Consider the following 26886-nt stretch of genomic DNA (forward strand, 5'->3'; position numbering starts at 1 on the left):
ATGGTGTTCAAACCTCTCCCAAAACTTAAAACCAACTGAAAAATAAATAAAATTAGCAGGCATCTATCCTCACACCCAATAAATTGCAAACGTAGCCTAACCAAAACTTAATCCAAACAGCAAAGTCAAACACATAACATCACCATCTACATATGGTAGCTAAACAAACCTCTCCCATAACTTCAATGAAACCAATTGAAAAAACAAATAAATTGCAGGCCATCTATTTGCACCAAATAAATCAAAATTGGTCCAAGTAGCAAAATCAAACCTGAAATACAAGAACCATTCTAATCTAGATGTTCAAACTTTTCGCCCAAAATTCCAAACCGACAGAAAAAAAAAAATAAAGAATCAATTATTGATAGCCCTCGTATTCATACTGACACACACAAAAAAAAAAGTCCATGACCGCGTTTTTCTCTTCACCCTTTCCTGCCGCCGGCCGGGTCTACTCGTCTCATCCATCCCGTCTTGTAGCTGCAGCTACCTTTCTTGGGCCCTCAAAATCCTCCAACCAATCCCACCAGCTGCTCATCTCGAATCCACCCCGAAACCTCCCACCACCCGCACCGTCCACCCAGTTCGTGCGCGATCAGCTGCTGCCCGGCGCTCAGGGATCGGGAAAAGGAGGCTCTTTGGTGGTTCTTGCGGGTGAATGTCGCGGCGATTCGCTCAGATTTGGTGAGGATTCGGGTTCTTGCGGGGTCAAAGTGGGTTCTTCGGGCGAATTTCTTCGCGGGATCGGTGGAAAGGTGGGATCTTGGCACTGATTTGGCGGGTTTCGCGCTGCAGGATTTAGGGTTTAGGACGCGGTGGTGGTGATCGGTTTCTGCCGCCGGGAGAGATGTCGGCGGCTGTGGCGTGCGCGGAGAGGGCGACTAACGACATGCTGATCGGCCCGGACTGGGCGGTCAACATTGAGCTCTGCGACATCATCAACATGGATCCCGGGTCTGACCAAAGTTTCCCTCCCTATCTACTTTTTGTGTATGATTTGTTTTTTCTTTGATGATATGTCTGGATCGGTATTGCTGCCGAACAGTGTAAATATGCGCTAATTTGCCACAGTATTCATCCTGGGAGATCGAACAGGGTTTTGATGGCATTATTTAACCCATTGATTTGTTCACAGTGATTTACTTGTGATTTCCTTTTATTACCCGTTGCAAGTGCAATGTCTCAAACTTGCATTGTTTTAGAACAGTTACGTAAATTCAGTTATCCTGCGGCGATACGGTACTGCTTGATTGGTTCTATGGTCCTTTGAATCTGCTCCACTTGCTGTGGTGTTTTCATTACTGATTGCTGCGAATGAATGTGTTTTCCTGTTTTGATTTCTCTGTACTTCTCTTTGCACTTGATTAGGAATTTGGAATCTTAGGTTTCTGGTTGTTAGAATGGAGGGTGAGATCTTTATTTAATGATGAATAGTTTGTTGTTGGTTAGTTGAGTCATGGTCTTGTTGAGGGTCACCAAATTTTTGTGGCATTTGTTGTTGAGGTGCTGGTTTGGTGTGACGTCATGTTTAGTCATGAAATGTGAACAGTGAGGGCTTTTGAAATTACACCAAAAAGGAATTTATTATTTTTTGTCACTTTAAATCCTGTCTAGAGTGCGCTTAAGCTTCTGTCGTCTTTGTGGGTGCCTTGAATTACCTATGCTCCAAAGTTGATTAACATGTCCCTCTGAGGAGTGTTTTTTGTGGCAAATTATGGACTTTCTATATTACAATATTGAGGTATGGAATGTAACTATAATATGCTTTGCTCTGTACTATTTGTTTGTGTCTTTTCATGGTTGGGTGATGCTTATCACAAAGTTTGTTGTGCTGGATTGTTGAATGTGGAGTTTCCAAAGTTACTAATAGGAAGTTTGCATTTTCTTATCTCACTTACCATTTTACCATTTGTCATTTTATATGCTTCATAACATGCTGATAGAAGCTTTTTGAAATGCAGACAAGCAAAGGATACACTCAAGCTCCTAAAGAAACGTCTTGGAAGCAAGAATTCAAAAGTGCAAATTCTAACACTTTATGTGAGTTCTACTAGACTTATCCTTTACTTTTAAAAAACAGAATTTTGACATATTGTGAATTCACTTAGCAATGTTTGGGTCGTACAAGATTAGCAATATTCATTTGCTAACATCATGACGAAAAGCTTTTAGAGTCTAGTTTTTTCCACTACGGATGAGCCGAATTTCATTACTTGAAAGCAACGAAATTACAATAGATTGTACCAAAATCAGACACCTGCATCTGACAACCACGTAACCACATTGAAAAGAGTGCGCAGGGCTCTTTCAATTGGCTCAACACGCTCTACGACAACAACCATCAACGTTTAGAGTCTAGTTTCCACATTATGACTTGTTTCATAAACAGAGTTTAGTCATTTAGGTTTTACGTTAGCACCTCCATTATCTAGTTTTGGAAAATTATGATCATAACACATAGCTTTTGCTGATGTTCATGCTTCTGTCCTTTGAGCTGATGTGATGTTTCTGACTTGTTCCCTTATGTCAGGTGCTAGAGACTCTAAGCAAAAATTGTGGGGATATTGTTCATCAACAGATTGTTGAGCGCGACATATTGAATGAAATGGTTAAGATAGTAAAGAAAAAGGTGATGACAATACCTGTTTGATGCACTGTTTTTTCTGCATTCATGTGCTTCTATGTTTGATATTTGTTTCAACTTTTCAGCCAGACTTAAACGTCCGAGAGAAGATATTGAGTTTGATTGACACATGGCAAGTGGCTTTTGGAGGTCCATCCGGAAAATATCGACAGTATCATGCAGCTTACCAAGAACTCAGGGTACCATCGGCTTTTGTTACCGAACTCTTTCTTTGCCCTGTTCTTATTTATATAAGCGGTTGAGTCTTACCGCTTGTGACCGGAAGGTCCCGGGTTCGAGTCGTGGTCTCCTCGCATTGCACAGGCGAGGGTAAGGCTTGCCACTGACACCCTTCCCCAGACTCCGCACAGAGCGGGAGCTCTCTGCACTGGGTACGCCCTTGTGATCATGGAATCTGAATTTTCTAGTTACACTGTTTCCCATTTTCAAGTTTCTTCGATTCCATCTTTTGAGTTTTGGACTGCATACTTATATTAGTTCGCCGAATCTTGATTAGTACATTATCATAATGTTTGCAGGCTGCTGGTGTTGATTTTCCACCTCGTGAGGAAAATTCAGTCCCGTTGTTTACACCACCTCAAACTCAACCGTTAAGACATCCACATCTGTATCCACCTCCAGGTCAAAGCTATGACGATGCTGCCATACAAGCTTCTCTTCAATCTGCTCCTCCTGCACCTGCCCTCAGGTAGTCTTTTATGTGCTTACCAATGTGATCTGAGCTCTGGCCTTTGTGATTTAGTTTCTTTTGCATTGAGGAGTTATCATTTATGTTTAATGTCCATGCGTTGAAAGGAGTACCACTAGTATCATCATCTTATGTTGATATTTCATATTTATGCTTTTATGTAGGTTGTACCTTGTCTTGTTATTTTCTCCTTGTTGCAGCCCATGCTTAATAATTTATAAAAATTCTATTCTGAATGATTGCTCACATTTTTTTCATACTTCCTGTAAATACAAGATTTTTAGATAACACAAAAACATGGTCGAATTGTTGAAATAAGCATGTCTGAGGTCTGCAAAATATACAGTCCCATAAAACAGCAAACACATGTTTTGCAGGACTAAAATGTTTTAAAAATAAAGCCTATTGATGATCACTTCTAGGTAGCTGGGATGATGATGATGAAATCATGAATGCATTTTCAAGTCTATTAGTTTCATCTCAGTTGTTGCTGCTACCCCCTTGTTGGTTTTAATCAACTTCAAACCATACTAAAAAGTAGCAATGTGGCAGTACCTTGATTATGATTATATCTGCTGTGCCCCCATTGTGCAGACCACATGCTCATGAAACTAGGTCCAAGCTATTCTTAAAAGGTTCTTATTGCATTGGCAGTTCTTTGACCAAACATTTATGAGACGATGTTTTTACTGTCAATACAGAAAGAACGTGTTCTTTATTTCCTTTCTGAAACTTCTTAGTTACATAGTTTACGAGTCAAGTTTCCATTGTCATGCCAAACAACTCAAATTCTGGAAAGTTTTTCGCTGTTCATATTTTTTGTTTCACAAAATCTTTGCAGCGCAATTTTAGTTTTATTTATTTTCTGTGTCCATTATTTTTTTTACAGTCTGAGCGAGATTCAAAGTGCTCGAGGGATTGTGGATGTGTTGGATGAAATGTTAAATGCTCTGGACCACCGGCATCCTGAGGTGACTTTCTTATAAAGCACTAAGTTCTAGAATGTTTCAGTACAATCCTTGGATCACTTCTATAGTTTTATTTTGTCATTCAGTACAAGTTATTTTGTAGTGATGTTAGCTCTACTATACCCATTTTTTTTGTTCAATTAAAGAACTTTTTGGCATAAACCATTTTATCTGTCAATGATCTTTTTGCTATGCTATGTAAAATTATAGTTGCATCTATTATATTGTCATGTTGATAGCTGGTATTACTCCAATTATTTCTTAGGTAGGATTATCAATGTTGCTGTGCAAGTATTAATCAAGTTTACATTAGATTGCTTTTTATTTTAAGTATTTTTACCCATTTCCTGATTTATATATATGTGTTTTGAGTCAAGTATATTATTCCATTGTGAGTTTATCATATTTGTTCAAACAGAAATGTCGTGTAAGTAACTCGGTGGTGTGATAGCTTACTTTTCCATTGGGCTCCTAATGAACCATGTTTTCCATAAGGACTCAGGGTGCAGGAATTCGATTGAGATTTCAGCCCTGTAATCTTTTCTAGAAGTTGGTCTCATTTTGCATAAATCTATCTTTGTCAAAATGCTTTTAGTCTTCAATGACAGATGAGAATTTCAACAGAGCAAGTGCATTTAAACAACTGCTCTAGTCTAATTTTTTTATTTGTTTAGGCAAAGTAGTCTTGTCTCTTTCTTTCTTTATCTTTTATCATGCTCTTCGGTGTGGATTGATCTGATTGGGCTTCATACTGTAGGGTGTAAGGGAGGAGGTCATTGTTGACCTTGTTGGCCAATGCCGATCATATCAATCTCGTGTCATGGATCTTGTTAACAGTACTGGGTATGATTTTATTTTGTTGTTTCTTTTTCCTTGTATTTTACACCAATGTTGTAATAGAACATCCTGTATTCTCTCTGCAGCGACGAGAGCCTTTTATTTCAGGCTCTAGGACTAAATGATGAGTTACAGCGTGTTGTTCAGCGTCATGATGACATAGCAAAGGGGATCCCCCCTGGTACTGGAGCACCTGTACCTTCTTCTGGAAATGTCAACCAAGGGACTACCCCACCTAGGTCCACTGCGGTTTCATTTTCCCCACTTCTAAATGTACACGAGGACGATGAACCGGAAGACGAGTTCTCTGTGCTTTCCCGCAGGTAAGTTATTTAATTTTTTATGTGATATAAGTTATTTTAATACATGCTACTGTTATTTCAAGTTTGGGGGATTGTTGTATATAAAAGTAAAACAAACTATGGAAAACAAGTTTTTCTTTGGTTCATTTTGTGTTACTAAAGCCTGTAGAAAGAAACCTACAGGGTTCTTTTATTCATTGGCTGATGTACAGTATATATATGCTTGTAGGTCTGCAAGGGATGGCGCAGTAGCACAGAATAATCTGCCTTCTGCTCCAAGAAATGAAAGGCCATACCCAAGCCCACTTCTCCCTCCACCACCAGCATCTAAGAGGCCTGTTTACACTGAGGCAAGCAGTATTGACTATCTTAGTGGTGACTCATACAAGTCAGAAAAGGTTTCAGATGATTTCATCAACCCAACTGCTCCAGCTAACATATCTACATCATCTGATTCAAAGCCAGAAGCGTATCCACCACCAAGTTATGGTAGCAGGCCAGACAGTGTGTCTGACGACTTTATAAACCCAACTGCACCTAGCTTCTCTGCGCCTTCTCGTCCTACAAATGAGGAGCCAACCCATTCGTCTGTGAAGCGGCAGGAGAGTCTACCTGACGATGACTTCATTAACCCAACTGCTCTTCCTGGTTTTTCATCGTCTTCGGCTACTAAGGAGTCTAGTGAAGATCTTCCAAAGGCTCCATGGGAAGCGCAGGATGCTGCAGGTTCCCTGCCGCCACCTCCGACGAGATATGGCCAGAGACGGCAGTACTTTGAGCAAAACGTGTATTCTGGTGGGAACAACGGAGGCGGCTACGATGGACTTTTGACACAGACTGAAAGCCTCTCCCTGAACCCACGGAACAGTGAGAATGACAAGAGTGCATCACGGCCGACAGCATCCCGCCAGGCTCAACCCGAGGACTCCCTTTTCAAGGACCTGGTCGATTTTGCAAAGACGAAGCCTTCATCTCCGTCGAAACCACCCAACAGCCGCAGGACCCGCTGAAACGACTCGTGCGATGCCTAGTCGTCCAGCTATTTGTTTCACAGGTTAGCAGCGGCTTTAGATTATACCCCGTGAAATAAGGGCGTTTGAAGACTGGTTTTCATTGCATTGCATGAGAAATTATTTTGGTTGCGTTTAGAATCACAGCTGTCAGATACAGTACTTGGTCATAATCCTGGGTGTGTCATGTCTAGTTAGTTGCTCTTAAATCTCTGTGTTGTCGGCTTTACTTCCATTTTTTATTACTTAGCTGTGTATATATATGTTACCCGATTGGACAGCAATATTCATAGTTGAGTTTGTAACTTGAGGACGACCTGGCTGCCTATTTTCTGTGTGGATAATAAATTAGCTGCACATGATCAATTGGTCGCTTGTTTTTTCGTACTCAGCCGAGCAGCAAAGGTTTGTGTAAGTTCCATGCTCTGTGCAGTCAAGTTTCCAATAGGTTGAACAACTGCATTGCATTACAATTCTGTGGCTAGTATTTGTTTCTGTTTGCAGCAAAGCAGGAAACTTGTATGTAATTCCATGGTCTCTGCAGATAGAATTATCTATGCATTACAAATTTACAATCGCCTGGTGGCTTGAATACCATTTGAGGGACGTCTCTGTTCTACATGACTTCAGGGATGATACTGGCGGATCTGCTGGACAATAAGAGTTTTTGAACACTTGTTTCTGTTGCCATTCCGAATTATTTCTGCTGCCTTTCTACTGTTAGAATCAAAGAGGTCAGAGAAAATACTTGGTCATGAACTCGTGATCCTGCCCGTGTCATGTACTGATGCGTGGTTAAGAGTAACTCCAAGAAGAGCATCTGTAAAAGTTGATTTCAAAAACTTGGTTTCGAAGGCTTGTAAAAAGTTTGCCTCTACTATCCCATTCTCTATTTTTTTATTAAAAAAAAATCTGCCGCCGAGAGATTTACCACAAGCAAGCACTGCATATTTCTTATTATCAAAGAAGCAAGCTTCGGCCGCTCCTCAGGGTGGCCACGTCGCCCTGATTTCCCTGGCCCGTCCGATCTTCCGATCGATGGCCCTTGCTCTCTTCACCGCTCGCTACAGTACCAGGGCCCGCTACGAAACCCTTGGCGGGTCTCACCGACACCGACGCCCTCCTCCTCTCCCTCTCTCGCTCTCTCTCTCTCCCTCCCTCGCTCCCCACTCGTGACGCGGCTCAGGCGAACGCGCATGACGACCTCGATGGTGGCCCGACCTCCGCGCGGCGGCGGCGTCCCTCCTCCTCCTCCTCCACCACCACCACCACCCCCACGCCACTTCCTCGTCGTGGCGCAAGCCAGCGGGTCGCGCGGCCTAGGGTTTCGCGCCTCCGTCGCCGGTCCTCCCCACGACCGCGCGGCCAGCCAGCGGAGGCCCTGACGCGTCAGAGGGCTCTGGCGGCGGACGAAACTCCGTGCTGGCCGTGGATGACGATGGGGAGGTCACGTCAGCAACATCGGCGGTGGATCTGGAGCGGACGCCCGCGGGTCCCATCCCGGCGGTGGATCTGAAGCTGGAGCACGGCGTGGAGCTCGCGCAGGCAACGGAGGCGATGGATCTGCGGCCAGCAGGCGGATCCAGCGCGGACCCTCTCCGTCTCCACTAGATCCGGCTGCATGGCCTCCACCGATGCCAGGCAAGGTAGGAAAGGACATAAAGGGGATTTTTTGCTCAGCCTCCTTCCCGCGCTGCCTGAATTTACTCAGCCCTAAAATAGAACCTGTGGTGCATTGATCCTGTGGTGCATTGATTAGTTTTAGGTTTACGCTATCTGCTTCCATGTATATTCTGGCTGTTGATTTCAGTTCTATTGATCTTCTCCCTATCTATTGCAGCAGTGTGTGTCAGGATTGCCATCAGATGCTTCCTGTGCTACTCAAGGTACCACCCCTCACGTTCCTTGCGATTTCCTCTCCATCTCGCCTAATTAGGATCATGTAAATTATCAAGCTTGAGTACTAAAATGTCCTTCAGTTTACCAATATCACATCAGCTGTTCTGCTTAAGCAAGACAAACAAATGCTCTTTGTTTTCTCTTTGTCATAGTTAGAATTCGGCGTTCCATCCTCATAGTCAAATTTGAATGAATGCTAGATATGTCGGTTCTCTGGTCCAAGTCCCTTACCAGCTTCAGCATGTATTCTCGAGATAGGTACTTCAATGTTTAACCATACGCTTTAATCCCTAATTTCTAAAATAGTCACAACTAATACTTCCATATCAACTTTCAATTTGCTAATTGTTCACAAAATATTGTTTTATACATGCAGCCTTGGCATCTACAATTTCTATGAAATATAGTTTACTTTATTGGTTCAAATTAACTGTTCTGGCAGAAAAAGAATTGGGATTATTTGTAGTTGACCCAATTGGAAATCATGTCAGATTTTATTGCAATGATTACATGCCATCTCTAAGCTTGCAATGCAACTGTGTCTCTGGTGATAGGTGTCCTTCAGCTACAAAATACAGTTTTGTGCCATATTTTTGACGATCCACTTATATATAGATACATATGTCACATACTTGCAGTTAGTATAGACATGAACCATATTTAATGGTTGAGCGCTGCCTAAAGGATAGTTGACGGAATGGTGGTTCCATGGTTATCTGCTACTTTGGTCTGCCCATTATATTCTAACCATGTCAATGGCAGGCTTAGTCCTCTCCCAGGTTAGATTTCTTCGTCTACCTTCACTGGTTGGAATGGTTTGTGTCTACCACATCATAGATTTGTAAGTTAGCTTTGCGCATATATACAATATCTTAGCTCTTAACCACTGGCCATGTCTTTGTTTCCCATCTATTATGTTAGTTCATGTGGTCTGCCTGCAATTAATATTCATTCCTTACTGCCGATGCAGTGGCCTCACCTAAACCTTCCTATCATGTTGTCTGAAACCAAATCGAGGCAGATAAACAGCATGCTGCACTAATGGAGAAGGACAACTGCTACCTCCTTTGCGAACTGAAAATTAGTCCATGAAGTTGCACGTTAACACATGGTTTGAAATTATAACTAAAGATAAAAAAAGATAGTCCAATTGGTAAGGCTCATATTATGGCGAAAAAAATGGTTCAGTGAGAAAATCTTCCTAAATACTTAGCTTCGTTAACTATATTTGTCAGCAATGTTTACGCATTCTGGCTCGGGATGCAATTGACACCATATATGCTAAATCTTCGTGTGGCTAATAGATTAGGAAGCAACAAAATACAGTGCTCCCTAGCTTATAAGAATTTATTCATGCTACAATGATTAGGACATGACGTCCTTTTGTCTATTATTATTCCTGGCAGGTTGATATGATGATGATGTAAGGTCCTGCCTGATCCACGTGCACTATCAGCAGAACGGTGTCATCTCCTGCCAGATTTGTAAACTCTTACCTCTGTATGTATTTTTATTTGGTTTGTTTCTAAATGCTGATACATCTTGTGGACTACAGTGAGGTGTTGTTTTCATAAATGTTAAGATTAAATAATCATATATGGTTATATGTTGATGCACTGTGCTTCTATGCCTTATACCATACTAAAGTATTAGATCAAATGAATGAGTATGGTTACTATGGTTTGTCCAAGGTACATGGTAACAGCGTGTGTTTACCTATGTACTTATTACAGTTATTGCCTTACCAAAATATGTCAGACAAGCTGATCCACCCCCTCTCTCATTCCCTTTTCATTTCCATCTAGTTTTAGTTCTTTTCCTGTTTTCCTTCATGGGTATTTTTTTTAAAAATTTTCAACATCCAAGTTCTTTCTTTATCCTATGGCTTAATCTACCAGTACACACCTCTGCCTCTATCGCGATTGAGTTAGCATCACACTTGCCTGTTTGCTCGTTCTTGCTTTTTTCACATTTGAATGTGCTGCTTTTGGTTTCTAATATCATGATCTTTGTTCCAACGTCCTGCATTAAATTGCTGCAACCTGTTGTGGCCCAATATGGCCTGCCATATGCTTAATTATCTCTTCTTCAAAAAAGCTTCCACATGATCCATTCTTTTTGGCTTACACACCTACATGGCTTTATATTTTCCCATATGTGCTTCCTGCATTGTTCCTATTAGATTAACCCAAATGCAGGAAGCTATCGTGTTTGTATTTCTTCATCTCTGTCAGCTTTTTCCTTTGGGTAATAAGATCTGCTATTTTGCTTCAAACAGTTTGGTTTCGCTTTCTTAATTCCCTATTTCAGTCAGCGCTGCCTTTTCATGTCTCTCTCACACAATTAAGTTACTTACTACCAGGTCAGCAGGTGCACCAGCCTACCACCGATACCATCAGCCTTGTTCATGTCTCGATACGTCGATTTAGTCTCCTCTATTTGTGTGTATCTGTCTGTTAGCACTTCGACATTTAGGTCATCTACAACAAATAATTAAACACTGACAGTCTTCTTTTCGTTCCATCTGTGGATACCTCCACCGGAATTTGACCTTGATCAGACATTACTCAGCAAAACAGCTCACGTTGCTTGCCATGCCTTACTTCATGATCTACAAATAGCTTTTATACCTGCATTTTGGAATCGTCAAGCACCTGACTTCTTACTCAGATCTTATGGATGCAGAACAGGATAGCCTGCTCATGATTTTGCAAGATGGAAAGGTTTACAGCTGCTGTGCTCTGAACGCTGCCCAGACCACGTAATGACAACAAACAAGAAGACTGTTTTAATTTAGTAGGTTTGTTGTTTATGTATTGTCTAATTACGTCCAGTATAGTTAAACACTACCTAATTTTGTTCTTCGTCATGCAACTGCCTACGTCATCCTGTAGTATCCTTCAAACAGCAATTGTACTGTATATGTACCAAAAAACGTATATCTAAGAATATATCTACGTATCGTTCTTACATGATCTCAAGCTGTACTGCCCACACTTTGCTCGCCCACGCGCTCAATGATGCGCACCGTATGTCACATACAAAACTTCAATGTATATTCATGTGTCCTTACTCGTCGGTGCGCGCGATGGTGCGCAGTTTGTACTAGTATAGCAACAAAGCCTGCTCCCTGTCGTTGTTTACAGCCGTGCACTAGAAAGAAAAGAACCTTGTCTCATTTTCTACCACAGCTCCATCTCTTTCAGACCCGCAATTAGCATCAGCTGCCTGCAAATGGACACCACAGGACCCATCCTCCTTCCTCCTCTGTTGTTCATCCCCATGTCGAAATGCTTTAGAGAGGCTGCAGGAGTTGCTCCTGCTCATGAACATGTGTGATGTTATCTTTACTTCCACTTTGTTCTCGATCAGCTCTACATATGCGCCACTCAATTCGGACAGCAAAGCAATATTCGTAGTGCCATGTAGTATAGTGCAGTTTGGAATTTGAGAACTCTTGGTTGCTCTGTAATTGTCTTCTCTGCAGGGATTTTTTTTTGGTTGTTGTAGTAGTGCAGTTTGGAAATTGAGAGCTCTTGGTTCCTCTGTAATTGTCTTCTCTGCAGTTTTTTTTTTGAGACGTTGTCTTCTCTGCAGTTAAGTGGGCCTGATTGAATTAGGCTTTTCACCTATCGGTGACTCAAATCCATGGAAGCAGCTGTAGGGGGAGACCGCTTCTAAATGCCCATTTTCATCAGCGTGGAAAAAGCGAGTTAGCTAGCTGCCTTTGGTCATTTGGCAAGCAGTTTCCCTTGGCAGCAGAGCAGGGAGCTCGTGTGGAATTCCTTTTTTTTATCAAAGTAAAGGGCTACAAGTACTGTTGCAGTCAATGAAAAGTCTTTTGAAAACTCACTGAAAAGCCTAGATTCGTTTACTGTTGTATCCGTATACGCAATGAATTAATATCAGAGTGATGTACTGCATTTAGATGAAGTGACAAAACACAGGTGTAGCCTTTTCAGATGAAATGACCAGTCATGGTTGTAGGCTTTTCAGATGAAGCATCTAGCCTTTGCAGATTCAATAAATGAGTACGCACACAAGTTTTTTGTCAAGTAGCATTCATGGTGAACCTGCCTTCATCTCTATATATAGTGCTCCGTGTCTTGCTCCACATCCACACAACTTGTTTTCTGGTTTAGTTTTAGCAAATGTCGAGCGGAGGTTCCTCGAGTGGAAAGGGTTTCGGCGGAGGGAGAGGAAAGGGGGTGAGGAAGGGACCTCCGATTGTGTGGGAGGGTTCTCTGGGTCCTGATTCTTTTGAAGAACCAATAGAGGAATTTCCTTTGGAGAGAAAGAGTGACTTCACCCGTGAGAGACCTCTTAGATCATACGACAAGCGCATTGAAGATTGGCCAAAATGCCGCCACGGTTTGGATTGCGTTGTGCAGATGTACAACGACTGTGACGGTGGAGGCCGTCGTTTCTTAAGATGCCCGCGAGGATTTGTATTTCCTTTGAACTCTCTCCTTTTTTAAATTTGCATTTGGTTTATAGTAGTACTTATTGGTAGATGGGTTTTTAGGATTCAAGCTGTCCAGATAACTGTGGCTTCACTAGATGGGTCGACCCTCCTCCTATCTATCCCCATCAACAGTACATCACATATCTACAGGGACGCATCTTTGACCTAGAGTATGGCCCTGGAAGTGGTAACAGGGACAAGTCGGACGACGACAACAGCAATGATGCAGAGGAGGCACTATGCAATAATCTGTACTGCCAGTGCCCGTACCATAAGAAGCACAGGCCTCCTTCTCCACCGCCACCGCCACCGCCGCCGTCAACTGGAGGATACTATGGGGAAGGCGCAACTCAATTCAATATGTGGGAGCATTATTAGGACCAACCTTTGTTAGTCAATCCGAATGTGGAATGCTTGTATGAGTTATTCTTTTCAATCTCCTAAGGCATGCTAGGTTTAGTTTGCAACATGCCATTGTTAGTTTTTATGTGAGTGTGTAATCATAGTACCTTTGCAATGTCTGTATCACTTGTTTCTTTCAATCCCCTAAGGCATGCTAGGTTCAGTTTGCGACATGCCATTGTTAGTTTTGATGTGAGTGTAATCGTTGTGCATTCGCTATTTCATAAATTGCAGTTTACCTATCTCTAAGTTTCATGTACTATGGTTGATTCCCAAACTGAAAAAAAGATTTGACCCTCTCTAAAAATAGGGGATTGAAATCGAACCGACCTTCGGTTTTTCCTGCAGGAACAAATATAAATATAGCATGTCTACTCTTATTAGTATAACTCGTGTTAGTAGAAGAGGAATCGTTGAGGAAGATTTTTCATTTGAATCATGCAAATAGGATTTCAACCTATACTAAAGGTTTAGAAGACCTCTGTCTTTAATACTTTATTCTTTCTTTTTTATGATTTATAGGCTCGGCGTCAAGTCGGACGACGCCGAGGTAGATGACCATGGCGTTTATTCGGCCCACGCCAACCCTAGGGTTTGGCTCGGCCGTTTACGTGAAGTGTTGGGCTGAGGCTCGACGTCGAGTCGTCCCACGCCAACCCTAGGGTTTGGATCACCACGGCCCACGCCAGGTTTGGGCTGAACCTTGGCGCTGAGTCGGCCCATGCCGAGATCGGACAGCTAGGCGCCGAGTCGAGCCACGCTGACGTTTGGGCCACGGGCGTCATCGGGTCAGCCCACACGCCTACCTCGGCGTTTAATATTTTAACGCCGAGATTAACGGCTCGGCGTCAATTTACGGAACGCCGAGCTTGGGCACCTCATCGCTTTGAGGCAAAGGATTTCAGTATGCACCAGGGGTCGGCGTCAATTGACTAAATGCCGAGGTGCCCACCCTCGGTGTGTGTTCAATTGACGTCGAGCTCCTGGGTTCACCAAAAAACAATGAACTGAGCATACACATAACACATAATACACAGAATACATGAGCATATAGAATTTCACATAACAAATGACCACACCGTCATACACATTCATTCAACATCCATACATACATAAGGTCCAACACATTCAACATCCAACATAGTCCAACACATTCAACATCCATACATAGTCCATACATATGCTTCATCAATCATCCAACATAGTCCAAACATAGTACAAGGTCCATACATAGTGCATTACATAAGGTCCAATGCATACATAGTCCATGCACAAAATATAGCATATGAAGTCTTTAGATCTTTTAGCTCACTCCTTGTCTAATGCTCCATCATTTTCTCCTTGTCTCTCTTTTTTCCTACAATAGTCCATTTTCACAACTTTTAGCAGATATTGAGCTAAGTTAGAAACCATTAATGAGACTACCTTCACATAGCTATTTGGTGTTTGCTAAAATCTGAGCCAAGTATCATGATTACCATATCAAAAGATGTACCTTAACGTGGACAGCGAGCGTAACGCTTTCCCCTCCCAAACGGATAGGTACCTAGAGTGTACCTGTCCACTGGTCTGAGCATCCTCTATGGACATCTAGAACCGGAGGGGCCTTGAGTTCCTTGGGGTGCATCTTCAAGCTAGGACATGCCAATCTCATCATACTCATGCTCATAGTACTCTCCCTGTCCTTCATCATCTTCATCATCATAAGGACCATGTCCTTGACCACCCTCTGCACTAGTTGCTGCACCATGTGAAGAAGTCCCGCCAACATGTGCACCATGTGAAGATGAAGTCCCTCCAACATGTGCAGTAGAAGGTCCAGCACCAAGCTATTGTGGGACTACCACATCCAGGGCACGTCTACATCCAAGGCGTGCAGCTACCTTTCGGAGGCGATACATGGCTCGCTGCATTTTGAAAGCACTATTAGTAAGTGGGGTTGGTCGCAAAACTATATAAAGATGTAACATCAATTGAATGATAGGAGACTACCTGAATGTGCTGTCGTAACATGGAGGTCTCATCAGTATCGCCCACAGGAATCATCAATGCCCTTCCTTGCTCGGCCACTGTCCTCATTATCTCCATGCTCTATGCAACAAAAACAAGAATTTAAGTCTCCATCACAGTAAAGACCTCAGAGATGGAAATAGTTGTATCACTTACAGCTCTGGCTAACGCAGGGGCGATCTCAACTTGCCTGCCTTCTCGGGTAGCTTGGTCATATGGGTTGTTGCCCTCATCCTCGCTCGCAATGTCAGCAATGTCTTGCTCCGTCCAAGCGGGCCTCAATTGAAGCCTTGTTTGTTGACCAAGCCAAACAAGGTAATCATCGAATGGCTTGTCACGATGGACGGCGTGGATGCCCATGTTGTTCTGCTCCATCAACATCCACTCATCAATGTAGCGCTGGTGCTCCAGCTGCCAGTTGGTGATCTTCTTCTTTTTGTGTCTGCTGAACCTGCAAATTTCACACCATAGCGGCAATATGAAGGCCTACTCAATGATTCATTCATGTGAAACGAACAAAATATTGCATGTTACATACTTGTGGAGCTGCCAACCGGTGGAGAAATCCTCGGGCAAAGAAGGCTGCAGCCTACCAAACTGCCATGCTACATGGTGAGGGAGATGGTACTCCACTGCATAGAAACAAATAAGGGGGGTCCTCATCATCTAGACGTCCTCGTTTGCCATGCACAAGGAGCTCAAGTTGAGATCCATGACTTGCCTCCACCGATATGGGCGCCATTCAACCTGTACACAACGTCTTCATCAACTAGTCGATGCTTAATTTGTGCACATATCCTCGATTAGGCCAAAAGGGTGGGAAACTTACATGCTGTGGTAAAAGGGTGTCCATCTCGTTGGTGAAGCTGATGTACGCGTGGCGTGACACGTGGTAAGTTCTGTGGGCTCGCTCGTAGAGGTGTGCCACAGTAGGGGCGACAACTACGTCTCCTTGAGGAAACCAAGGTTGTGGGGGATCAAGCTGATGCGGTCTCCCAACTGGAAGCCTCTCCCACATCCAAATCTACAAAAAAGAGTGGAAACTTGCATGTTAATCACTTTTGTTAAGAAAAACATTGAATTGTAGTGGAAACTTGTACAACTTTGCTTTATTACCTGCAACAGTGTGATGCACCCTGACATTGTAGCGTGCGCGCCTCTAGGATGGCGGCAAGCCTCGCAAAGCTGACGGTACAGGAAGGCAAGTATAGGCAAGCCCCAACTCCTATTGTCGGCATCCTCCTAGTTCCAAAGGCACAGGATGTACATCCAGGACGCCGTGTCTCCAGTGCCGTCAGGGAAGAGAACCATACCAAACATGTGCAGGACGTATGCCCGACAGTAGTATGTCATGGTCTGGGCATCTACATTGGGTGGGCACTCCCAAAACTGCTGACAAAGCCACCTCAGGGACACCCCACTGCTATGTCGTTTCTTGCCAGCCTCAACTGCCGCTAGGGGACGTCCCAAGAAGTGCTCAACCCGCTGCTGCCATCCTTCAGACTCCGTGTCTCCTCACTGGGAATCCTCAAATTTTGACTCCAAGGATCATGGCAACGTCCTCGAGAGTGACCGTCATCTCCCCGCACGGTAGGTGAAAGCTGTGTGTCTCTAGACGCCACCGATCTATCAACGCTGTCAGCGCCACTGGGTTGAAAGGTGGCGTGCCTCGACGACAAACATGAGCAACGGTAGCAAGGTTCACCAGCTTCAGGAGGGGCATGTACCTCTTGTCGTAGACCATGGTCGTAGAGGCCTCATGTGTCATTGGCCTCAGCACATTCAAAACATGCAAAAAAAAGACAAGCATGAAATAGTATTAGTTCATGTCACTTTATAAAGAGCATGGACTATAGAGCAAAAGATGAACAATGCACTATTTCATACAAATTATTGAATATACCTCTCCGTTCTCGATCCTCTGAGCCCGGTGGTGCTCATCGAACCTTGGATCAAGAAGGGGGAACCGATCCATCCTGCAACATAAGGAATGCCAAAGCATTAGTATAAGTTAAAGCATGTATATGTGGTACGAAGTAACATAACAATAAAAAAATCAAAAGTAAACTAATGCACTATTACACAAAGCAATTCAAGTAGCTAGCTTGGTGGATACCTGTTGTCTAAGTAGTTCAGGACATTTTCTCTTATTGTGGCCCGTCTTATGGCAACCAGAGCAACGGCTCTTTTGGGCGTCCTCTACAAAATGTGTCCCAACCTTACTCGTGGTTGATCTACCTTTCGTGGCTCGGTCCATGTCCATCCTGAACCGCTTCCGCCGCCTAGGTCCTCTACTCTTCCAGAGTAAACCAAGATCAGCCACATACTTGGGGCCATCATAAGTAGGCCATTGACTCTCATCAAGAAATGGCTCGAACTGAGGATTCTAGGTGCTCATTAGGTTCCTCAAAGAGAACTCCGCGTCCATATGGGGAGGGACCTCAGCGTCAATACGTCTAAGATGACAGGCTGTAATCATGTGGGAGCAAGGCCTATGGTATATGGTCGGTTTTCCACATGTACACTTGTTCTCATTGATCACTACTTTATGTTTTCGAGCACTCTGGTCTTCACCACCAATGTTAGTTCCACCACCCTCTAGAATCTCATATCCATGGTTGATCGGATTGAAACATGAACCCTTCTGTCGTTTAGACTTTTTCTTTGAGAAAGCTAGTTCCTGAGATGCTAAAAGTGGCCAAGCTTTGCCTGCTGTCCATAGAGACCTCGCATGCTTCTTCCTCGAAACGAACCAAGCATTCAACTTGTAGAAGGTGAATGAGGCAATAGCAGTCATAGGCAGACCATGACAACCTCTTAGAAGGCTATTGAACATCTCTGCCATGTTACTAGTCATGAAGCCCCATCTCCAACCTCCGGTGTCATATGCAAGTGACCACTTATCCTTCGATGCCATCAACTCGCTCAAGAATTGCCTGCCATCAACATTTGTGGCTAACTTCAGGGCATCTAGCTTGTCTTTGAATAATTGAACCTCTTGCTGCCTGCAAACCTCCTCAAATAATTTGAAGTTGTCCTTTGTGTGATCATGCCTTATAAGATTCTGAGCAAGGTGTCTGGTGCACCATCGGTGATGTATTTGGCCGTAATTAGGAATCTCTTATTCTACGGCATTCAGAATGCCAGCATGCCTATCGGATATCACACAAACATCACGTCCTAGACCAATTACCACTTGTCTTACTAGCCTGAGAAACCAACACCAACTATCCGTGTCCTCCTTCCGAAAAATCGCAAAGGCCAATGGCACAAGCTTGTCTTCTGCATATGTCCCAATACAAACAAGCATTGTGCCTTCAAATTTCCCTATAAGAAAGGTCCCGTCAATTGAGACGACGGGCCTGCAATGCTTGAATGCTTTGATGCTCTGCTCGAATGCCCAAAAGGCCCTTCCAAATACCTGGCTACCATTCCTTGTTTCACCCTCCTTAGGTAAATACTCGAAGTGCATCCCAGGATTTACAGCCCTCATTGCGTTCAACATTACAGGGAGGCACTCATAAGCTTCTTTCCAATTTCCAAATATTATTTCCAGTGCACACTGTTTTGCCCTCCATGCTTTTCCATACTTGGCATAGTTATTGTACCGTTGGAAGATGATCTCAACCAACGCGGACATCGTAATGGTTGGCATATGCTTCACCACAGGGCATAACTGCCTTGCAATGAACCTAGAATTGAGCTGCAGATGGTTCTCTTCTGCCTCAGCAGTAGCACAAACATGTGGTTGCTTCACTGAGGTAATCTTCCATTTGCCTGCCTTCGTCTTCCTAGCACATACTCTCCAACCACACTATTGTTCTTCACAAGCAACAGTGTACCTCTTTTCCTTGAATGAATTGATGACCCTAAAAGGTTGGTTGTGTACAATGGAGTACTCTTGCAACCATGATTTCAACTCATCCATGGTAGCAAACAATATGCCCTTCCGTATGATGAGGCAACCGCTAACATCAGGCACTGTTGTATCACTTGGCCCACCATCAGCTACTACCCTATGACCATGGCTAAGGTCCTCGAAATCACCAACTAGTGGATCTCTCCAAGGCAAGACCCTAGACAATATCTCTATTTCTCTAAAATTGAGACGACCAACAGGGCGATCGTCATCAGAGTCTTTGGCTATCTCCTCTACGAAGGATTCATCATCTCTAGCTATCTCCATGTCAAAATGGTTCGTAGCCCTAGCATCACCAAAGTCTTCTTCACCACTAAGATCATCTTCTTCGCTAAGCTCATCCTCAATAGAAAAGTCTCCGCTAGCATCGTCCAAACCTTCTTCTGCATCACCAATTACATAATCATCATCCTCTTCATAACTATCATGATTGCCCTCACCATCGGCAACCGGATTCTCCTCCTCATCTCCACCGTAGCCTAGTTGTGTGACAAGTATTTCTTCTTCAGACAAAGGACCATAACCTATGTGAGCGGGGGGAAGATGGGCATGCTTCGAAGTTATCATTTTCTAAGCCGGACTCCTTACTTACTACTAAATCCAAAGATCGCACTTCTGAGGCCAATACAACTGCCTTGTAATCATTCCATTCAGACTCGCTTGTAATTTTGAGCAACCGCTTGATTCGAGGACCCTTCGACGACCCAACATCTATGACACCTTCAAACTGAACATGCACGTCTCCTTCATTCCAGCCTAACTTAACCTTCACTCGCTCCACTAACTGGGTCAAAGATGGTGTTTCAAAAAAAATCAACAACTCCTCACACATGTCCAGAAATTCCAAACTATCATCTCTTGTCCTAACAATACGGCCTCCATGATGTAACCTCACTAATTTATCCATCTACAGCCATCACACAACAAGTAGTGTCACATATCAATATATCATGCGAGTTTCAATCCAATAAGTAGAAACTAAAATATATCATTTCATCTTTTTCAACCCCAACAACATAATCATTTCTAGTCATAAAAAAATTGAAATCTAATGACCAACAAATAACTAAAATACATACTAACCCTAATGACCAACAAATAACCAACCCTAATGACACCTACAATAAACAAAGAACCCTAATGACCAAAATAACTAGAAACCTAACCTAACATGTTTAGCACATAAAACAGTTAAACAACAATGCACTCAATCAACCTAAGCCATACATTTTGCAAATGTAAATACATATATACCAAAACACCATACATCCATGATTCCATATGATTAGAGACAATGCAAGCACATCTACGTGGATAGATTGGAGGAGGGGAGAGATCATTACCTCGAGGAAGCTTCGGGAGACGAGATCGGGGCACCTAGGGTCGCTTTTGGGACTTAGGGTTTCGCGGGGGCGTGGGGGGAGCCGAAGAGCAGAGCCGGCGCAGGGTTTCAGAATGGAGGGAGGAAGAAGAAGGGGGGCCGCGGCGCGGCTTCAAGAGTCCAGACCTCGGCGTTGAGTCGGGCCGCACCGAGTCTTGTGGCTCGGCGTTAAGTGACCCCGCGCCGAGATATTGGGCCACGAAGCGTTGTTGGGCCGCCTGGGCCGTACGCCGGATGGTGCCAATAGCTCGACGTGTAGTCCCACAGCGCCGAGGTTGGGCCTGTGGCGTTGGCTGACACAACACCGACGTGTCGGACCCCATGCGCCACCATGTCGCCGTCGACCGGGGTCGTCCATGACGTGGCAAGACCTCGGCGTCGTGTCAGTCGACGCCGACCCTCATACCTTGGCGTCATGTTCTAAGACGCCTAAAAATGGTCTATTTTCAGCAAACGTTTTGGCATAAGTCTTTTTGTAAAAAATATTTTCAAAAGGGACCAAAATGCAAAAATTTCACCATCTTCATCAAGGCGCCAGCATACCGGACACCTTGTATCAAGCTTAATCCCTCGTCTTCTAATATTTAACTTCATCGCTAGACTGTTGTGTCCCACTCTCCACATAAACTGCTTAAGTTTTGGTGGCCATGGTAGTTTCCAGATTTTCCTCCACACCTTGTCATCATGATTTCCATCATTAGCGCCAGAGCTCTCACCTCTTTGGAATCTACTGCTGAGCTCTTGACTATCTTCCAGCACAAGGTAAGCAGATTTGACACTAAATACTCCTTTTGGATCAAAATGCCATGCCACCGTATCTTCACCGCCCGATCGAATAGGGATAGAGAGTATATTTGCCACATCTTCTTCCCAAAATATATCTTGGACCAGCTGAGAATCCCATGTGCCCGTCACCGGGTCGATGAGTTCAGAGACCTTGGTTAAGAGCACTGAGCCCTTCGGCGTCCGAGGCCTTCTGGTTATACCTGCTGGTACCCATGGATCCTCCCATATGCGAATTTGCTGCCCATCTCCTACTCTCCATATCATTCCCTTCTCCATTGCTCTCAGGCCACGGATGAGACTACGCCAAGTGTATAAAATACCCGGCCCCTCCTTTGCACCCATTATATCACCATTCGGCCAATACCTTGCCTTCAAGAGTTGTGAACATAAGGATTCTGGATTCTGTACCAACCTCCACACCTGCCTTGCTAACATAGCCAAGTTGAAAAGGTGTGGGTCTCTGTAGCCGAGCCCACCTTTATCTTTCCTGCTAGCCAATGTTTGCCAAGATATCCAGTGCATCTTCTTTCCATTGTCTTGCTGCGCCCACCAGTATCTACAGATCATGGCACTTATATCATCACATAGGGTCTTTGTTAAATCAAAACACGACATGGCAAAACTTGGGATGGCTTGGGCTTCTGCTTTAATCAAAGTTTCCTTTCCCGCTCTGGACAGCAGTTTTTCTTTCCACCCTTGGATCCGCTTCCATACCCTATCCTTGAGATATGTGAACATTTTTGCCTTTGATCGACCCATGTACACTGGGAGGCCGAGATATTTGTCGTTCTTTGCTTCGTGTGACAAATCCAGAGCAGCCAAAAACTCTTCTTTTGTTGCTTCACCACAATTCTTACTAAAAAGGACTGAAGATTTCTCTTTGTTTATGATCTGACCAGAGCATTCCTCATATAGTTGCAGCACATATTTGAGATGATCTGCATTCCCTTGGTTAACCTTGAGAAGAAGCAGTGAATCATCCGCAAATAACAAATGATTAATGCTTGGAGCACTATCACATATAGAAACCTCCTGTATCCTTCCATGCTCTTCTGCAGCATTTAGTAAAGAAGAAAATCCTTCAGCACATATTAGGAACAAATATGGGGAGAGAGGATCCCCCTGACGTAGACCACGTGTAGGTATGATCTCATTTGTCAACTCACCATTCACCCTCACCCGATAAGAAACAGTGGACACACACTTCATGATCAATGAGACCCATCTCTCATGGAATCCCAGCTTTGTCATCATTCTTGCTAGAAAATCCCACTCAACACGGTCGTATGCCTTGCTCATGTCCAACTTGAGTGCCGCAAAACCCTCTTTCCCACATCTTTTATTCTGCGGGTAGTGCGTCAACTCATAGGCAATTAGAATGTTATCTGTAACAAGTCTACCAGGAACAAAGGCACTTTGATTTTGGGATATAATCTGCAGCAAAATAATTTTTAGCCTGTTGGACAGTACCTTGGATGCAATCTTGTATATCACATTGCAAAGACTGATGGGTCGTAGCTAGATCTTGAAGTCTCTCTGGTTTCTGAGTTTTTGGGATCAAGACCACCACAGTATATCATTCCATGAGTCAGGCATCACTCGTCCATTTAGGAACTGCAGAACCTCCCTGACAATATCTGCCCCAACAATTTCCCAATGTTTCTTATAAAAAAAGTGACGTCATACCATCAGCTCCCGGCGCCTTGAGATCATCAATGGCCTCCAGCCCGGCCTTTATTTCTTCCTCTGTGAACGGCTTCAACAGCCCTCTATTCATTTCATTGGAAACCTTGGCATGAACATTCTGAAGCAATTCCTCAGTCCCGTTTCCTGCAGCTGATGTAAAGAGGTTGCTATAAAAGTTAGAAACGAAGGACAGGATGTCCCGCTCCTTCTCCACAACATCTCCATTCTCCGTCACTAGTCTATCAATCCTACTTCTCCTTCTACGCTCGAAGCATACTGATGGAAGAATCGCGTATTGCGATCTCCACTTCTCAACCAATGAACCTTTTATATGTTGTTTTGGTAGAGCTGTGGTGGGTTTGCCAGTGGTGTTAGTGTTTTTCTCAAGGGTTTTCTAGTTGTCTGTCTTTTTCTGTTTGATTTTTGCCGGTGGTCTTTATATTTCCTAGTGACAAGGAAGCAAGTAAGACCAAACTTCCACCTGTACAGTTGCACCGCATATACCATCAAACTTGCAGTACGAGAGAGACCATGACTCCTTGAGTAATTAAGATTAGCGGAGCTGCACATTTACATTTAGGTCCTCCCTGAGTCCCCGACCCTGACCCAGACGGCAGTAAAATAGAGATGACGTCGAGGAGGTTCAGAGTTGCGGGCAACCAGAAGCAGAGTTGAGAAAGTCAGAGCCGTCCAATGGCCATGCCAAGCTTGCCCCAAGCCCCCAACTGGGCAAGTTACAAGGACTCCAAAAGTCCTGACCTCCTGTTGTGCACGCGTGCACCCTAAACCTTGCTGTCGCTGCGAAATCTCCAGATTTGTGTTAACTACACGTTAGGACTCAGGAGCAATGTTTTTTTTAACCTCAGGAGCAATATTTTTAAATCGGCTAATCGTCGCTAATCACCCTGGTACTGATAAGGACAATTAATTGACCACTTATCGGTCTAATCGTCCAAATAATTGTCCTATATATAGCAGGACTATATATCATATATGTATGGTATATCCTGCAGCAGGTGGGAGGAGGAAGCAGTAGGATTGCACGAGAGATGAGGAAGCAGCACAGAGCAGGGAAGATGCACGAACAGGCTGCTTGGATTGGAACCAGAAGGGAGGGAGAAGGGAGGAGGGAGAATGGAGGGGGAGAGACGTAGCTCAGCAGCTGCACACACAACAAGTGCAGCCGACGGCTGGAGGCTGGGAGTGAGGACTGAGAAGGTGAGAAAGAGTGGAGGAGAGGTATATAAGAGCAACCCTAATGGGTCTGGCCCAAACAAATATAGCCCAGTAAGCTGAAGCGGTCTATCTGACTATTTAGTGCTGATCGGTTAAGAGACCTAATCGGACGATTAATCGTGAGTAATCGACGATTAATCGGATGACCAGGTTTCTGATCGCTCTGATCGAATCGGAGGGCCTAATCGAGTGCTAGGTACCGATAAGAACGACTAATTGTAATTAATCGGATGATCGGATAACATTGCTTAGGAGACATATTTTGCGGTAGAATCTATTCTGCATATGACAGTGTAGCTTTCGGCGCTTTTTTATATTCTCTCTTAATCGTATGGTATTGGTATTTGACAGAATCCGGAACTGCTTACAAGTAAGGAGGGCCGTAATCGGCAGTTTCAGCCGTGCCGTGTGTGCATAGCTACCAGTACCATTCTGAATTCCACAACGATGGTTCAGATTACAGATTTACAGTAAACTTTTGTTGGATATAATATGGGTTTGACCCATATAATATTTAATAAATCAAATAAAACTCTATGGTACGTAACATTAAGTGTTGCATGGTTTAATATCATATGTAATTTTGACTGAACGCTGACTCAGCTTATATGGTTGGAAATTATTCATCTAAATTAAGAAGCTGAGAAAAGGATAAAGGCGTGCCACACGCGCGCGCTACCGCCGCCGCCGGCCAGGCCGGGCCGGGCCGTGGCGGGCGGGCGTGGCCAGTCTTTTGCCACTTAAATCCACATTATTACGGGAGTTTCACTCTTTGATGGTGGAGGCAAACTGATTGCGGCAGTTATTGTCTCTTTCGTTTCCGTCTCCTGGGATTCTCCGCTGCCTCTCTTCTCCGCGTCCATATATCCGAGTCCTCCGTCAGTCCAGATTCATGCCTTCCGCAACCACTCCCGAGAGAACCACACTTCCGCAGCCTTTTTGTCAGTGGTTTTGCTGCTGCTTTGAAGCCAAGTAATTTTGATGGCAAGAATTTCATGATATGGCGTGCCAAGATGGTTTTGTGGTTGACTGCGATGAACTGCTATCACGCCGTGCAGGGGAAGCCCGAACAGTTTACTCCTGAGGAGGAGCGAAAGTTCTTGGCTGTCGATAACCTGTTTCGAGGCACCGTGATTAGTGCACTTCATTCCAAGTATGAGAAAAACTACATATCTTGCATATCAGACAAAGAGTTATGGGATGCTCTTAAGGCAAAGTTTGGGGTTTCTGATGCTGGCAGTGAGCTGTACCTTACGGAGCAGCTGTATGACTACAAAATGGTTGAAAACCGTTCTGTGGTCGAACAGGCTCATGAGATACAGGCGCTAGCGAACGAACTATAACATTTCCCGTGTTTGTTGCCCGACAAGTTTGTGGCCGGCGGTATAATCGCTAAGTTGCCACCTTCTTGGAGGGATTTTGCTACTTCTCTAAAACACAAGAGACAAGAGTTTAGCGTGGCTGAGCTTATTGGATCTCTTGATGTTGAGGAGAGGGCGAGAGCAAAAGACAACCGTGGAAAAAGAGTTGAGTCTTCCGCTGCCAATATGGTGCAGAAGAAAAACTCATTTGCATCTCGTAATAAAAAGAAGAAGAACATGCAAAAGAACAACAATGCAAAGCCTAAGCAGACTGCACAGTTTAAGAAGAAAAACAACAAGAAAAGGTGGAGGATGCTTTGTTTGTGGGAGTGATGAGCATTGGGCAAGTGCGTGCCCAGACCACAAATATAAGCAAGAAAAGAAATCAGCAAACATGGTAATTAGCGAGACTGGAGGAGTAACATTTGGGTATGATAATTCTTTACCTTTTGTTCTTTCAGTTTGTCTTTCACCTGAGTGGTGGATGGACAGCGGTGCTAATATTCATGTGTGTGCTGATGTTTCTTTGTTTATTTCCTATCAGGCCGGCAGGAGTTGAGCCTTGCTGATGGGAAACGGTTCGCATGCGCGAGTTCTTATTGCTGGTACGATCGTTCTAAAGTTTACTTCGGGAAAGTTGGTGCTATTAAAGAACATGCAGCATGTCCCCTCCATAAAAAAGAACCTTGTTAGCGCTTCTCAGATGTGTCGCGATGGCTTTAAAATTATGCTTGAGTCCAATAAATGTATTGTGTCGAGACATGGAACATTTGTTGGAAAAGGTTATGATTGCGGAGACTTGTTCCGCTTATCTTTGCTTGATGATGTGTGTAATAAAGTGGTGAACAATGTTAATGTTTCGGATGAGTCGAATATATGGCATTCACGACTTTATCATATTAATTTTGGCTGTCTCACGCGGCTTGCAAATCTGAATTTAATCCCAAAATTTAACTTGGTAAAAGATTCTAAGTGTCAGGTGTGTGTGCAATCGAAGCAACCGCGCAAGCCTCACAAGGCTGCTGAGGCGTGGAACTTGGCACCATTAGAACTCGTTCATTCTGATTTATGCGAAATGAATGACAAATTGACTAAAGGCGGTAGACGATACTTCATGACATTTATAGATGATTGCACTAGATTTTGCTACGTGTATTTATTAAAAATAAAAGATGAAGCGTTGCATTATTTTATGGTCTATAAAGCTGAGGTAGAAAATCTACTTGAGAAGAAAATCAAGCGTTTGCGGTCCGATCGCAGAGGAGAATATTTCTCAAACGAATTTTCTGAGT

The 26886-nt window shown here is 43.8% G+C and overlaps 3 protein-coding genes and 1 pseudogene across 3 annotated transcripts; 1 reads left to right on the top strand and 3 right to left on the bottom strand.

Moving 5' to 3' along the window:
* The first annotated feature begins 400 nt into the window (after positions 1-400).
* Positions 401-6923, top strand: LOC136533587 (TOM1-like protein 3). The gene is made up of 10 exons (XM_066526142.1): positions 401-684; positions 796-954; positions 1962-2040; positions 2531-2629; positions 2710-2823; positions 3163-3332; positions 4222-4303; positions 5058-5143; positions 5224-5460; positions 5669-6923. The coding sequence occupies exons 2-10, from the start codon at positions 848-850 to the stop codon at positions 6447-6449; spliced, it is 1755 nt and encodes a 584-aa protein (XP_066382239.1). The 5' UTR covers positions 401-684; positions 796-847; the 3' UTR covers positions 6450-6923.
* An 8404-nt stretch (positions 6924-15327) lies between these two features.
* Positions 15328-15939, bottom strand: LOC136533586 (serine/threonine-protein phosphatase 7 long form homolog; annotated as a pseudogene).
* Positions 15940-18346: 2407 nt separating this feature from the next.
* Positions 18347-18865, bottom strand: LOC136533588 (uncharacterized). Its single transcript, XM_066526143.1, has one exon. It carries the CDS (start codon positions 18863-18865, stop codon positions 18347-18349), a length of 519 nt encoding a protein of 172 aa, XP_066382240.1.
* Positions 18866-21801: 2936 nt separating this feature from the next.
* On the bottom strand, positions 21802-25096 carry LOC136533589 (uncharacterized). Its single transcript, XM_066526144.1, has 6 exons — positions 24992-25096; positions 24602-24665; positions 22998-23273; positions 22478-22696; positions 22026-22363; positions 21802-21867 (listed from the first exon to the last, which is right to left on the bottom strand). Exons 1-6 carry the CDS (start codon positions 25094-25096, stop codon positions 21802-21804), a joined length of 1068 nt encoding a protein of 355 aa, XP_066382241.1.
* Positions 25097-26886: the final 1790 nt, after the last annotated feature.

The sequence above is a fragment of the Miscanthus floridulus genome, unplaced genomic scaffold (genome assembly GCF_019320115.1).
Source record: "Miscanthus floridulus cultivar M001 unplaced genomic scaffold, ASM1932011v1 os_1001_3_4, whole genome shotgun sequence".
NCBI classification, from domain to species: domain Eukaryota; kingdom Viridiplantae; phylum Streptophyta; class Magnoliopsida; order Poales; family Poaceae; genus Miscanthus; species Miscanthus floridulus.

Coding starts and splice junctions, on each gene's coding strand:
- LOC136533587 (XM_066526142.1), top strand. CDS start 848: ATGTCGGCGGCTGTGGCGTGCGCGGAGAGGGCGACTAACGACATGCTG. Junction 2,041..2,530: donor TGCAAATTCTAACACTTTAT/GTGAGTTCTACT, acceptor CCCTTATGTCAG/GTGCTAGAGACTCTAAGCAA. Junction 2,630..2,709: donor TTAAGATAGTAAAGAAAAAG/GTGATGACAATA, acceptor TCAACTTTTCAG/CCAGACTTAAACGTCCGAGA.
- LOC136533588 (XM_066526143.1), bottom strand. CDS start 18,865: ATGTCCGCGTTGGTTGAGATCATCTTCCAACGGTACAATAACTATGCC.
- LOC136533589 (XM_066526144.1), bottom strand. CDS start 25,096: ATGGACGCGGAGAAGAGAGGCAGCGGAGAATCCCAGGAGACGGAAACG. Junction 24,666..24,991: donor CATCAAAGAGTGAAACTCCC/GTAATAATGTGG, acceptor TGTGGAATTCAG/AATGGTACTGGTAGCTATGC. Junction 22,697..22,997: donor CAAGGCGCCGGGAGCTGATG/GTATGACGTCAC, acceptor GACTTGTTACAG/ATAACATTCTAATTGCCTAT.